This window comes from Apis florea, unplaced genomic scaffold (assembly GCF_048593485.1).
Source record: "Apis florea isolate Af1SG1 unplaced genomic scaffold, ASM4859348v1 contig_2495_pilon, whole genome shotgun sequence".
Lineage (NCBI taxonomy): Eukaryota > Metazoa > Arthropoda > Insecta > Hymenoptera > Apidae > Apis > Apis florea.
The window spans coordinates 4619643-4633860 of NW_028256595.1; the positions used below are offsets into that span (position 1 = coordinate 4619643).

Consider the following 14218-nt stretch of genomic DNA (forward strand, 5'->3'; position numbering starts at 1 on the left):
AACCGCTTCGTCTTAACGTTATTTCCATCGCGGTCGAGAGAGAGAATCGCGTCGTCACCGACTCGAGTCGACAAAATCGAATTTTTATTACGCGCGATACTCGAATCACCATTTCAACAAATCGAACAAATCGGAGAGAGAGAGCACGAGTTTCTCGCGGGTTTCTTTGTTTCGTTTTATTAAATTCTCTTCCACCTTCCCTCCACCACCCCTTCCCCCTCCTCCATCCGGGTTTGGACGGTTCCGCGTGGCCGCGGGCTGTTTTTCGTCGGTCGTCGGAACGTTGAAAACGTTAGGAAAAGTTTAAGCGGTGTGTTCTGAGCCGGTGTGTGTTTTCGGTCGACACCGACCGTTCGGAATGCTAATGCGTGATTACGGCGCGGCCACGGTCGTAATACGTGAACTTTTTGTGCGACTCACGTGTGCCACGGACCCGCTTAAAACATCCCTTAAATTACCCCCATTAGCAAGGGCTGAATGCCGGGTAAACGAGGATTTCAGTGGCGCTGTTACGCGAGATTTATTCTCGTAGGAAATATTCCTTTGGCCCGTTAAATTACATCGTTACGGACTCGCTTCACCGTTTTCTGTCCACCTCCTCCGTGTCCACCTCGCCTAAATCTACGCGATTTCCTACGATAAAAATAAAACGTCTCGTTCCAAAAAAGGAAAAATTTTTCCTATTACCGAATTATACATATACACGTTGACGAACGAAAGATGAACAAACCTTCGAGAAAGATGACGAGAAATTCGGAAATTCTCGAATCGTAAAATTTCGCGAGAGCATTCACCGATCGACACGAGCGTGCTTGGTCACTTTCGCGCGTAATCCTTTAATTTTTAGCGGGTAACGGTTTCGGCTCGTCGAAACGAGTGGAAGGGAGAAGATTCGAAGGGACGATTTACAGAATTTAAACAGTCTCTCGGGATAAGGTGGTAGCATGGCAGGACGGATTAGCAGGCTGCCGCCGTCGAAATAATTCCCCCGCTTCCCCTTCTGGCCACCACCCCTTCAACCTCCGCGGAGGGGGTGGTCCTTCCTGCGGGATAAAACAAAACAGCCACAGGAGTATATTAATGCTCGGCTTAATGCGGCCCGCCTAATTAATGGACCGACTCACCGGATGCTCTCGTCCTAAAAGTAAAAGATAACGCTTCCGCGGCAGCGTATTATTAAAGACAAAAGCGCGAGCGTCGGCTGCGAAAACCCGGTTGCAAATTTTTTTTTTCCCCCAACCGAAATACTTTTCTTCCCCGCGCGGAAACGGTGTGGAACGTCGGTGTGCACAACGACGTATCGTCTCGAGGCGAACCGTCGCCGAACCTTTCTCCTCCAAGGAAACGAGGAAAATTTTTGTTTTTCCCTGCGTTGAAGAGGATCGCAGGGGTGGTGCTCCGGGGGGAGTGTCACGGATGCTGCGAGGGCGGAGCCTTGAGAACTGCATCGAGACTGCCCAGTTACGTCGATAAATAGAGAGAGAGAGAGAGAGAGAGAGAGAGAGAGAGAGAGAGAGAGAGAGAGAGAGAGAGGAAGAGATCTCCTTTCCACGGTTTTCGTTTCGGTGGAAATCTTGCACCGCGCCTCGTTCTCCGCAATGCGCAGCTCCACGTTTCCTCCAACAATTTCCTCCGCTCGAAACTATTCTCAACGAACAGAGATACGACTAATCGAGACGTTGCGTTTGCGTGAGATGACGTCGAAGTGGAAGTTCAAAGTCATTGGTTCGACGCGAGGAAAAAGGGATAGGTCCCGATGGGTGAACGCAGATTACACGGAAGTAATTCAATTACATTCGGGAAGATGGTTAAGCAAGAAGAGATCTAGCAATTGGAGGACATGTCGGCGGTTGTCGAACGTGTACGAGATAATCGAATTATCGTCGCTTTGAGGAGCAGCGCCCGTGGATGATCTGATCACGTGGCTGATGAACAGATCGCCAGCGATGCGAGCCGCTTTCCCTTCGAAAGCGGCTCTTCTCGTTATGGACCCTTCACGGTTACGTTCCAACGAACCGTTACCACCGTTAGCTCGCTAGCTTCCCAACGATACCTAACTTCTACCGAGTGATTAAAGCCACGAAAGCGAAAAGGGAAAAAGTGCGCATTAGTTGCGTACCGCATCCGCGATAAACGCGCCAATCTCGAGTTGTCGAATAGAGTCGAGGCGTGATTGTCGCGCGCTCTCTTCTCCACGAAAACGCGAAAACGCCCTCCCCGCTTTCGTCGACGAGCCAGTGCGTCGAGAATCGCGGAACAAAGTGGAGAAATTTGGAACGACCGCGTCCAGTCTCTGGCAAAGGTTTTCGAGGTCGTCGGTGGTATTCAGGTTGGCTTCCGCAGGAATTCCCGCGGTCGAATTCCGCTATCCCTAACTCGAAAATACTTTTCACGGATTTCTGGCAACGTTTCGCTTACCTTTTACGCAACGATAAATGTTAACGCGTCTCGTCGAATCTCGTCGAAGAGGAATCGTCGAAATCGTTCTCTCCATTCCCGCCTCGTTCCGTCCATTCGTGCTCGAAAGTGTCGCGTGCGCACCGCGGCGATCGCTCGTTTCCAAATTATTATAAACGCGTCATCGCTCGTTATTGGCGACACATTCTACAATTCTATGCGCGTACGTACGGGGGGGGAGAGGGGGGGGGAGGATGGAACAAAACGTACGTACACCCTCATACTTTCCGAACGGCGTATTAACGGCGATGACTTTAATCAACCTGTAATAACAATAAAATATATTAACGTCCGACGTATAAATTCAACGAGGGAGGGAGGGAAGGGAGGGGATTCGATCGTTAACGCGATTATTATGTGGCCAACTTTGCGCGCATTCGGATTTAATAGTTTGCATAATTTACCTGGCTAGTTAGTTATTCCATTAATCACCACACTTGTAGGAGTATAAGGTTACGCATAATAATTGTACCATTATTTAGATCATATTCGGTGTATATCGATAATCAGGGCGGCAATAACGCAATAATTTCGACAACGTAATTAATCGACTCGTCCGATGTTGGACGGTCGACGAGATTCGAGGCTTCCAGGCGGAACGATAAAATACACGTGTATGTGGAAAAACGGATTAATTGAAACGAGAAGAGAAACGGAAGAGCATCGAGATCGAGCGAAGACGGGGCGAAGAAAGCGGTTAAATATCCGGTTCTAAACGCGCACGAGTTTCAAATATTTCGTCTTTATTAATTAATTCGTATCAAAGGGCAGGGATATTAATATTTGCTTCGCAGTCTCAACCGCATAGAAGATATTAACGTCCCGTGTAATATTGTGTCCAGGCTAGAGGGAGAGGACATATTGAAACCGCACAAACTTTGCTCATAGCATCCGTAGCGGGTACTCGTAAATATACAGGGTGGCTGAGATCGAACGGATCCGGTGTATGGACATAGACGCGGAATTTAAGTCTGTCGCGAAGAAGAGTAAGCGTGTGCCGGATTAATCGCGCGGAACGACGAACCTTCGTCCAACCTTCGAAATAACTTATTCGAAATAATTATTTCCCCTTCCCCGTTCGTCTTCGGTTCCGTTTCGCGTCGTATTTTGCGATCGAGAATGAATGATCGAGCGCGGGGGGGGGGGAGGAAGAGGAAAAAGAACGAAAGAAAAACGCGAAATGAAATATAAAACGCGCGGAATACTTGGAATACCGGTGTTTGTACTTTTTTATTTACAACTTATCGTCGGAAAAACCGGCCGATATTTTCGAACGTTTCAATAACGGGCCGGGTGAATGGATAAAATGGAACGGGGAGAAGGCAAACGGTGGCGATTAAATAAACGTTAAACCCCGAAATTTCGTTTAAACGGCGGGCAGGGGTGGATTATACATACGTCTTTGGGCGAAAACAATTAATGTTTATCGGGAAGCTCGCGCAGCCGTTACCCGACAAGCCGGCGGTTGTCCCGGGGACCGGTGCCGCTTAAACGCGCAATAAGTGGAGAGAAGAGAGGGTCAAACTAATTCGATTCTAAACTCTGACCGCATCGCGCGAGAAAGAGGCGGGCGGAGGGTGGGCAGAGGAGGCGCCCGCACCCACGATGGACACAGATGGCACTAACCGCGCCGTTAAATTCTCAACCTGTAACTCTAATTGCTCGTAGACGAGGCCAAGTTTCTCCTCCACCGTGGCAAACCATATGCCGTACCAACTTGTCGCGTATCAAGCTTGCGTACGCGATTGTACCTCGATCGTTCGATTCCACACGATTCCCCACACCTTCGCTAATCGGCTGTCGACACGAACTAAAATTAATCGATCAATTACGGCCACGGGATTAATGCTCGTTCGTTTACACTTTGTTTGTTTGAAGTTGGCGCGGTGATCAATCGAGGTGTTTCGCTCGTGTTGCAGGACACTGGAATAATAATAATCGAAAAGTGAGCGAGCGAAGCCGCAATGGATGGGACGAAAAGCGAGCCGAGCAAGAGCGGGGCTGTGCAACGGGAGTGCGGTGGTTGCGGAGAGGTAATTACAGAAAGGTAAATAATTTCAGGCGAATAATATTATTAGCCGATTTCTTTTCGAAAACTTTCCTTTCCTCTATCTTCCAAGATTTTTACACAAGATTTTTCCAATTCGACAGGTATCTTCTCAAAGTGTTGGACATGTTCTGGCACGAGGATTGCTTAAAGTGCAACAGTTGCAATTGTAGACTCGTGGAAGCTGGTCCCTCGCTTTACATAAAATCTAATCTGATATTGTGCAAGAAGGATTATTTGAAGTAAGCTACGTCACCTTTTTTTCCCCCTCTTCTTTCGACCTATTAATATACATATATATAATATATGTATTCGCGAAAGAATCGGAAATCCATATATATATATATATATGTATAATATTGTAATTCCATTCTGCCCTCCGACAACGTTGACGTTTCATATTTCATTGTGTCGCGGTGTATTGGGACGTCAATAAAGGGCAAAGTGGAAAAGGAGACGTTAAGCACGGCCACGTACGGGCAGTCCTCGACGGCGGCGAACGGAAGCAACAAATCGAATTTTACAGATGAGTTTCCCTTATTGAATACATCCACGTCCCATATAAACAGGCGAGGGCAAATAAACCGTGTTGAGATTACAAAGTCCCGAGGGAACACGCGCAGGTGGCGCGTCTGCGAGGAACCTTCGCTATCGAACCCACCACCACCACCACCACCACCACCACCACCATGCCCTTTATTAATGGCCCAATATTTGAAGATGGCATATTCGTGGTTCGTCCTTAAGCTTATTGATTCTTGTTCCAACTCCGAGCTAAAAGTCTGCCCAACGATGTCATCGTTGGCGGGGATAACGCACGATACACGCGTATACGAACGTATATATCGAAAGAGGCACGAGATATCGGTTGTCGATGAGAGACGATATCTTCGATTCTTCTTTCTCTAATTTCTTACAGCAATAACAAGTCGGTTAGGCTTTTGTTTTTTCAATTTGCGACAGATTGTTTGGACTCACCGGCCACTGCGCGGCCTGTAACAAAACCATTCCGGCCTTCGAGATGGTGATGAGGGCGAGGACGAACGTCTACCATTTGGAGTGCTTTGCGTGTCAACAATGTAACTACAGGTAAGAGGAGTGTTACGATCTCTTGCAACGTTCTCTCACGAACGTTTCGAGCTGTACCGACTATCGATCGAAAAAAAAAAGGGAAAAATTCGAAGGAAACGTTTTTTTGAAATCGTGAAATCGAAGTTGTTGCGAATCATCGAGATCAGTTGGATCGAGGCGACGATCGAGTTTTAGACGCGGCAGCGATATTGTGTTATAATAAATAATAAGGGAGGGTGAGGCTGTGATTAAACATTCACACCCGAGGATGGTGGGAAAGTCGCTGCGAAGTATTCGTCGTGGCAGCTCATCCGTATAACAATTTAATTCGAGCCAACCCGGCCGTGCGCCTGGGGGCTTGGCTAAACTTCTGCAGCACTTCGCAACACTTCGCTTACTTATTCACAACAACCAAGTTAAGCTCGAAGCTCGTTCGAGTCTGTGTTTAAGTCGAAACACCTCGGTGAATCCGGCGGATGAAGATAATCGGCGCAAGAATCGAGAAGCCGTGAGTAAAAGTCTCTCTCTCTCTCTCTCTCTCTCTCTCTCGAGCAATAAAGTCGGATTAATTACACCCTCCTCTCGTAATTTCCCTCCTTTGTCGATTTCCCCCCAAATATATTTCTCATCGTTTATTTTCACATCGAAACATATATAAAGCGAAAACGCGCACGGAACGCAATCTCTCGAAACCTGCGTCGTTCCGTTCCGAAATTGAAATCGCTGAAAAACTGGATCCGTTACAACGCAAGTTACAACGAACAAGTCCTCCGATGAAATTTCCCTCCCTTGACGGGTATAATTGACGTGAGGGCGTCGTTCGCGGTTGAGACATCTGAGAGAGGAGAGGAGATCGCGAGAGGAAAGTCGGGAGTTGCGAACTATGCGAGCGACGTGTAGACGCCTCGAGGTGTACGTCAGATGCAAATCATGCTCACTAATTTCCCGGAAAACTAACGAATCCCGAGGGCGCGCGGCCCAAATATCCGCCCGACTCGCCGAGAGACGTTTCGTTGCGCGTCCCGATAATCCGAAATTAGCAAATTAATTAATTTTCCTGCCGGAATTATTTCCTCCGATATTCGAATTCTACGGCCGAAACCAAATTAACGGGAGAGAGAGAAAGAGAGGGCGCATCGATCGCGCTCGAAAGGAAGGGAAAAATAGGGAAATACGAGACTCGCGTTCGGTCAGGTCGTTGGCAAGAGCGACTCGGCATTTAACTCTAATGTCAAACCGCGACATTTCTTCGACCTTTCTGCTCCTAGAGAAGAACGGCTAGGAACGCTTCTTTTCGCTCGAGCTCGAGGTTAGTTTGGTAGTAGAGGCGGATCGAACGAGGTGAATTTAAAATATAATCCGCTATTAAAAATAGAATTTTTTTTTTGCAGCATGTAAACGGGGCTGGTATCGCGATCACGGGGCCGAGAGTGAAAATAGAAGGAGGAGGAGGAGGGGGGGGGAAAGAAAGAAAGAAAAAGAAAGAAAGAATGGAAGGATATGGAGCCGCACGGGGAAAGGTTAGCTCGGCGCGCTCCTACGGGAAGCACGTGACCATCGAGCGAAGCCGATTACTGGTTAAAGATACGTGGAAAGTATAGTTTCTTTCGTGGTCGAAGCGGTAACGTGCAACCCTTAAGGCGAGGCATTGGTTAGGGGTCGAAGCGGTTGACCGTAGGCAAAACGGAAACGGATGTGGCCGTTGGGTCACGCGATCTCCACGAGTCGAGCATAAAACACCTGAGTTGTTTAATCATACGCTCCTAACCCGAGTCGTGCATCGTAAACTCGAGAGGGTAGCCACCTCCTTTCTCTCTTCCTCCCTCGGATCGCTCTTCTTCCACTCCGCTCGTCTCCTTTCGCAGAGATGCATGGCCGGATAAAAGTACTCCGTTTATCCATTAACAGGTATGTTCCGTTTACGGCATCGATAAAAACGATCGTACGCGAAACAATTTACGACAGATATCGATGAAACAACATCCTGTAATTCTCTCGATTTGCGTCAATCTTTCGTCTCTTCGCTTTCTGCTTCGATGAACGATACTTTACTTACTTATCTCTTAAATGTAGAAAAAAAAAATATATATATATATATAATCTCTTTCAAGAGTTATCATTATTGTACGCGCTATCAGTGCTAATTAGACGGAGAGTCTTAGACATCTCGAGTGGAACAGCTTTTTCGACTTGTGATCCGAAGCTGACGAAAGCTTCGACCTCGTCCTTTGTCTATGAATTCACAGTAGGTATTGTACGAACAGGCACCTCGGAGGGGACTATAGTCCATTGTTCGTGCTTATATTGTATTTAGGCATTACGAGTCAGCCCGGTATAATTGTTACTGTTTCCGTGGCGCTTATCGAACACGCTGCTCTGCTGCATTCCCACGCGAGTCATCGCCTGGCCCTCGTAATTACTCGAAAATCATTAAACTTCCACGACCGCGCACCATAGAATAGAAACGTTTCCCGAAATAATCTCTTGCTCGACGGCGCGACCAAACCGACGGTCGTTCGTGCGAGGCGCCAACGCCTACGCGATACACGTTCCAGCTTTATGACCGCGCGTTTCCGCGGCGAAGAAAGAAGAGCGTCCCCTCATCGTTTGTAACGCGACGGGCGAGCATTTCGATGTTCTTCGGGGCCGAACAATGCAAAGTTCGTAAGCTCTCGCGTTACGAGAATTCACGCTCTTTGAAAGGGTTGGAAGGGAAGAGAGAAACAAAGAGAGAGAGAGAGAGAGAGAGACGTAGATCGTTAGGTAGGTGGATAGCAGATCGGTAGGAAGGTGGAGAGAGAGAGAGAGAGAGGCAAGTCGCGTAGAAGGGAGCGGCCATTTTGTTTCCGGTGTCCCGGGAGCACTTCCGGTCACCGTCACGCAGTTCTGCGTCGCGAAGTGCCCCCGAGCTCCTGAGATCTCCTTTCACGATTATATTCAAATTAAATGCGGGAGTCTGACCGGTAATATACTGCCGCCAATTTAGCTACAACCCCCCGGACGGTGGTTCGCCTTACCTCGCCACCGCCTAACCATCCCCCCCGACTTTAGCGGCCTGGAAGAATCCGTCCGTTTCTATCTATTATTCCCTGCTGTTAATCCGTCCGTCCGTGCTTTCGAAAACTTGACCACCGCCGATGGGACGGAACGAACTTTCCCCTCCCTTCTTCTCGCAACTCTCCAGCCACTCTGGCGAGGGAGAGGAGGACCACCGAACAATCTTCTTCGAAACAGATCGGCAACCGGGGGTAATCGTACACCAAAGGTATCGATCAGAGGCGAAATTTCGATAACGTGAGAGGGGAGGGAAAAACAACACCGGTTGGACTTTTGTGATCGCGCCAATAAATGCGCGTCAGACAAGGAATTCGCTTCCGGTTTTCGGTGCAAAGCAAGGCCGCGTATCGCGTTCAAGCGCCGCTGCATCCGAACAGTGGGGTTTCAGTTGCACCATTTTCAATGGTGATAATCCGGCGTGCCGAGGGCCTCGTTGCACGAACCGAACCAGCTTTGTCACCGGATAACCTAGACTCGCATTGCCAGCTCCGGTAGCGGCACCGATAGACGGCCCTCCCTCCCTCCCTCTCTCTCTCTCTCTCTCTCTCTCTCTCTCACTCCCTCCCTCCCGATCCCTTGTCACTGCTCCTCCTCCTGCTCTACCGCCATCTCCTCCTCGTACTCCTCCTCCTCCTCCGCCACGTTCCACCACCCCCTTTTGCCAACCCGTTTCATCCCCTTCGCCGAAACTGCCTTCGAAAGCGGCGGCCCTCTGTAGTTGAACGCTACGGACGTGCAATAGCCTCCTCCCCCCCGCGCACTCTCTACATCACACACGATACACAAACTCGCGGTAATAGACGTTCCAGCGCGATTATAAATGAAACGCGTGACACGCGGGATCGAATTACTTCAACGATCAACGGATTCTCTGGCAGAACGATGGTCGCGCCGTGGGAAATCGAGAGCTGCGCGCTTCCATCGTAACGAGATGGTATTTGTTTCCCGTGCCGTCAAAATGTGTATCATTATTCACGCGTTTCACGTTGTTTCGATATGTGTGTATGTATGGGGAGAGGGGGAAGAGAGAAGAAGAGAAAAAAGGAAAAAAGAGGAGAAAAAAGAAGGAGAGAGAGAGAGAGAGAGAGAGGGAGGGAGGGAGAGAAAATTTGATTTATTCGAAAGTAAACCGATTATATCGGAGAATAATTTTTTCTCGGGGACGATTTGTTTGTTTGTACGTCGAACTTGGACGGATACGGACGGAACGATACGGACGATGGGTTGACGCTGCGATACGAAACGATCGTCCATCGTGACAATTTTACGGTTACGCGCGTATCTTTGTGTTAACGTCGAATGCCGCTATACGTACGCTCAGACGTATGCATGGTAATCCGAGCCAAAAACTCTCCGAGTTTAATTGAACGCGATAACCGATACAAATTGAACATTGCGGTCAAATGGCAACAGGTTCGGTAAAGGGCGCTAGGTAGCTAGACCAAAGATATCGAATAAAAGGTCACGGTGATCCGACTAAACGAAGGAAAAAAAAAAAAAAAAAAAAAAAAAAAAAACAGGTTCGCGGATATAATATAAATTTCTTCTTTTTACAAGCTGTTAAAAAAGTTTCTAAATTAAAAAAAAAAATTTCGAAATTCGAAATTCGACTCTGACTTTTAAATCCTTACAAAAGAATTACCAACGAAATATATCCTTTTCCCGTGTAATCCGGTGGGAGGGAAATGAATCGCGATCGAAGGCCCGACAACTCGGGGAATCTTTATACGCGAAAACGTTAATCGATCGGGCAGTCCGTGAACGTGGCACATTTCACGCAGCCGGCACGGATTGTTCGCCGGCGGTGCTTTTGGCGCTGACAATACCGCAATGCACAGGTTGGCCTAATAAAACTATGATCGCCGGATAAAACAGTGCAGTGCATGCTGGTAATTAGCGGTATACATAAATCATTGGCAACGTAGCACGTAAATGCATACACACACACACACACACACACAAGCGCGCGCGCGCCAACAACGGTGTACCCGCGCCCACACCGTCACCCATTACAAATCCCCCCTCGCCACCCCAACCATCCCCCCGACACTCGGGCAAACGAGAGGTCCGTGTGTATGTATAATAGGCTACGCAACCGTTGCAAACTTGGCCCGCGTATGCAACGCCACGCCGGATCTTTGTTTTCGTTGGATCAACCTCTGGATGGAGGATTCCACGTACGATTCCGTCGAAAAATAATATAAGAATCGATAAGATTCTCTGCCATCCGTAAAAAATTATCGTTTTTGTCGATGAAATCGTTTTTTTTTTTTTTTTTCGAAAAACGCGCAAAACGAAATGGGAATGGAGCGAACGGAAAGGAGGAAGAGATCGAGACACGCCCGCGAGACGCGCCCGATCTCGTTGTAATTAATTCGCTTCGCTCGCCGGTGTCTAGAGTCTTAAGCCTCGGATTTTTGAAGCTCCGCTCCCATGCAAAGTGATGACTTAATCTCCGGTTTAGGAGGCTTGTTGTAGAAAATGGACGTAGCTAAGCCTCGCGTGGCTTAAACGGGGCATTAAACTCTTCTCGTATAAGGCATACGCATGCCCTATATCACCACCCTGACAACCTCGCGATTAGTTCTCTCCTCGAGTAATGTCAGCTTTAGACCCATCTTAACGACGCCATCTCGAGCCACCGCTTCTGCCTATTTTAATATTTCATCGCGTGCATCGTCGCGTGCATCGATCTCCTCGCGATTTCAACCGAGAAATGAGCAAAACGTACCTCCGTCCCTCTTGAAAAAAAAAAAAAGAAAAAAAAAAGTAAAATCCGATCCACGAACGAACGAACTCCCGAGAAGAGAGCAGTCAGCTCTCCACTGCTCCTTCTCCCCGCCCCCCCTCCTTCTCCCCCCCCCCTCCCCCGCCCCGACTCCGCAGGACATATTTTTTTCGACCTTCGTGTATTTTAAACGCGAGAAAACGTAGGGGAGGGGAGGGAGGGGGCGACTGGGTAGGGAATTGACGTTTATACCGTTATTTCCGTTAGAAAAGAATAAAAAAAATAAAAAAAAAAGGGGGGAGGGGGAAAAAAAAAAAAGAAAAAATCACGCACACGGCGAAAAAACAATACGTATAAATTACATTCGCGCCAGCTGTCAATTGGGGCGGCGATATTAGCGGATCGCGGAGCGCGGCGCTGCGAGTAGGATAGGCGGCCGGGCAGTGCAAAAGTAGTGAACGAGAGAGAGAGAGAGAGAGAGAGAGAGAGAGAGCGGCGAGAGTGGTGGATGCGTGTCGGGCCGTGTGCGTGCGGTATGAGGCGCGCACGACAGAATAATTAACGAAACATCAAATTCCGTTAAACGCGGGAAATTAATCGAGCAAACACGAAATTAGCTGAAGCGGACGGTGGATACGCGGTGGTGTACGTATACGCGGGGGGAGAGAGAGAGAGAGAGAGAGAGAGAGAGAGAGAGAGAGGCTCGCGCTCGCGCGCACACCTCGCATCTGCCTCCGTATATCGTATATACACGCGCAGGGGCGGGCTGCACACGGATAGGGCGCGTATTTGCGTTACGTGGCCGCCGATAAAACGATACCGAAATTGCCGCACCGCGGTGAATGTCGTTATAGAAATTAATGCGATTTCCCTCGGGCTATCTACCACCACCCCCTCCCCCCTTCCCCCTTCCCCTCCCCCCCCCCCGCCGTTTAGATTTACTATAACCATAATCGAAATATAATCGAGTGCATCCGCGATGCGTGACGCGTGAAACGCGACTCTTCCTCGTGCGTACACGTGTGATCCACGTCTCTGTGTAACCCGTACCCTCTCTCTCTCTCTCTCTCTGTTGTGGTCATTGTCTCCCGTTGCGAAATTCCTTTCGATGCGTCACCGTTGTAAAGCGGGGAGGGTGGTTGGCGGGCTTACGCGGGGGGCACAATGGTGGACCCCGGTGCCAGGCCGTCGTCCGTGTCCGAGCCTCCGTGTTTTGCAAACATTTGTTTTCCACGCAGCGGCGTGCATACACGTTTATAAACAACGCGCGGCGTGCCACGAAATGTAATTCTTTCTCTCCCCGTGCATGACTTGGCATGAGCCGAGCCAATTACGAAAAACGACGCTCGCCATCTACGTGTAGTAGGGAGCGAAATCGTCCCAGACACCGGTTCCAGTTTTTCGTTGTTTTTCGATCTCGTTGGGAGAAATCGACGGTATAGATAGAAAATGAAAGGAAGAATCAGGTGTTGCTGAAAAAAAAAGAAAAAAGAGGGATCGGGTCTGGCGATTGTTGTCGTACAATCGAAAGGGAATCGGTACGCGTAGAAGGAAACGGTTTGATCGGTTTAAATCGGTCGGTGGAACTAGAGCGACGAGGAGCGGCGCGTTTAATGGGAGAACGGCCGATAATATCGCGCGAATTCACGTTTGTCCGGTAAGCAAATTCTTGGAAAAGGTCGGCGCGGGTCGGTGGTGGTGGCGGCGAATCGAATACGAGAGCCAATAAATAATGAGAGCGCGGGAGATCGGCGGTGCTCTCGCGCGTGACCGTCGATAAAATAATAATTACCGGCGACAATGCGCCCGGTACAAATTGCCCGTTAATTTTTGTCGATAAACATTCGTAAGCCCGCGTAGAAGCGAAAACCGTATGCACGCGACGCGTAAATAATGGTGAAAATACGATCACGAAAAGCGCGTGTACCACGCGTGCGTGTGTACGTGTTTACGTACGGGTATACGCGCGCGCACACACACATTGCCAACCCTCCGCGCGTGTTCCCGCGCGGTCGAACGTGCGGTGGTGGAGGTTAGCCTCGGCGTAAATATCGCTAGACAATAATTTGGGGTGGTTATTAGCGATAATAAAATCCCAATTTATCGAACGATGCCTTTCCCATCGACCTCCGGCGATTTATAATCTGTATCCCCGATGCTTCGTCACGCGTCGCGATGAAACAATGGACCGATTATTATGGACGGAGACGGAAAAACGATGTTTGCCCGCGCATTTTGCCAGGAATCGAAGAATGCGTTTCGTTTCGTTTCGTTTCGTCGCGTGTTGCTCGAACGGAACAATTTCGCGCGCATATCCCGTTTTATCCTTGTATTTGTACGGAATGATAAACGAACGGAGCCGCGAAATAACGCGATTGTAGGTGGGGGGGGGGGACGACCTGTCTCGGGCAGATCGCGCAATGAAACTAAGGCGCGATCCGAAGCGTTTCCTCTTGTATTCCTCTGTGTGACACATTGGTTTCTGAGTTACCGAGCGTCTGTGTCAGACACCCCGTATCTCGTCGGCTGCAACGACGGAGTTAGACGGTGTAATATCACTTGTCACGTCCAACGTCGGTACGGGAATCTAGACTCGGTTCGGTCGTTTGCATTAACGCTGTCTGTAGGTGAGCGAGCGCCGTTTCTCTCCACGGCTTGTCCGTTCGATTCATTTTCGGCCACGCTCGTCCGAACGATGATTGATCCTTCCTTTCTGGAAATTCGACATTTCGATCTCGCTTCGAAATCTCGCGTTAATTAAATCTCGTCTTGAGAGAGAGAGAGAGAGAGAGAGAGAGAGAGAGAGAGAGAGAGAGAGAGAGAGAGAGAGAGAGAAAAGAAACGAAAAAGAAGGAGAA

General features: G+C 48.9%; 1 protein-coding gene across 3 annotated transcripts in view; it reads left to right on the forward strand.

Annotated features, from left to right (window-relative positions):
- Positions 1-14218, forward strand: part of LOC105735085 (LIM domain only protein 3) — a 65579-nt gene that overhangs the window by 32165 nt on the left and 19196 nt on the right. For 2 of the 3 annotated variants that reach the window (XM_086906993.1, XM_086906995.1), the window contains exons 2-4: positions 4377-4504; positions 4609-4746; positions 5468-5593. In XM_086906993.1, the coding sequence (XP_086763119.1) occupies positions 4422-4504; positions 4609-4746; positions 5468-5593 (347 nt within the window). In that variant the 5' untranslated portion in view covers positions 4377-4421. The remainder of the gene's footprint in view (positions 1-4376; positions 4505-4608; positions 4747-5467; positions 5594-14218) is intronic. The other variant, XM_086906994.1, reaches the window with a different exon arrangement.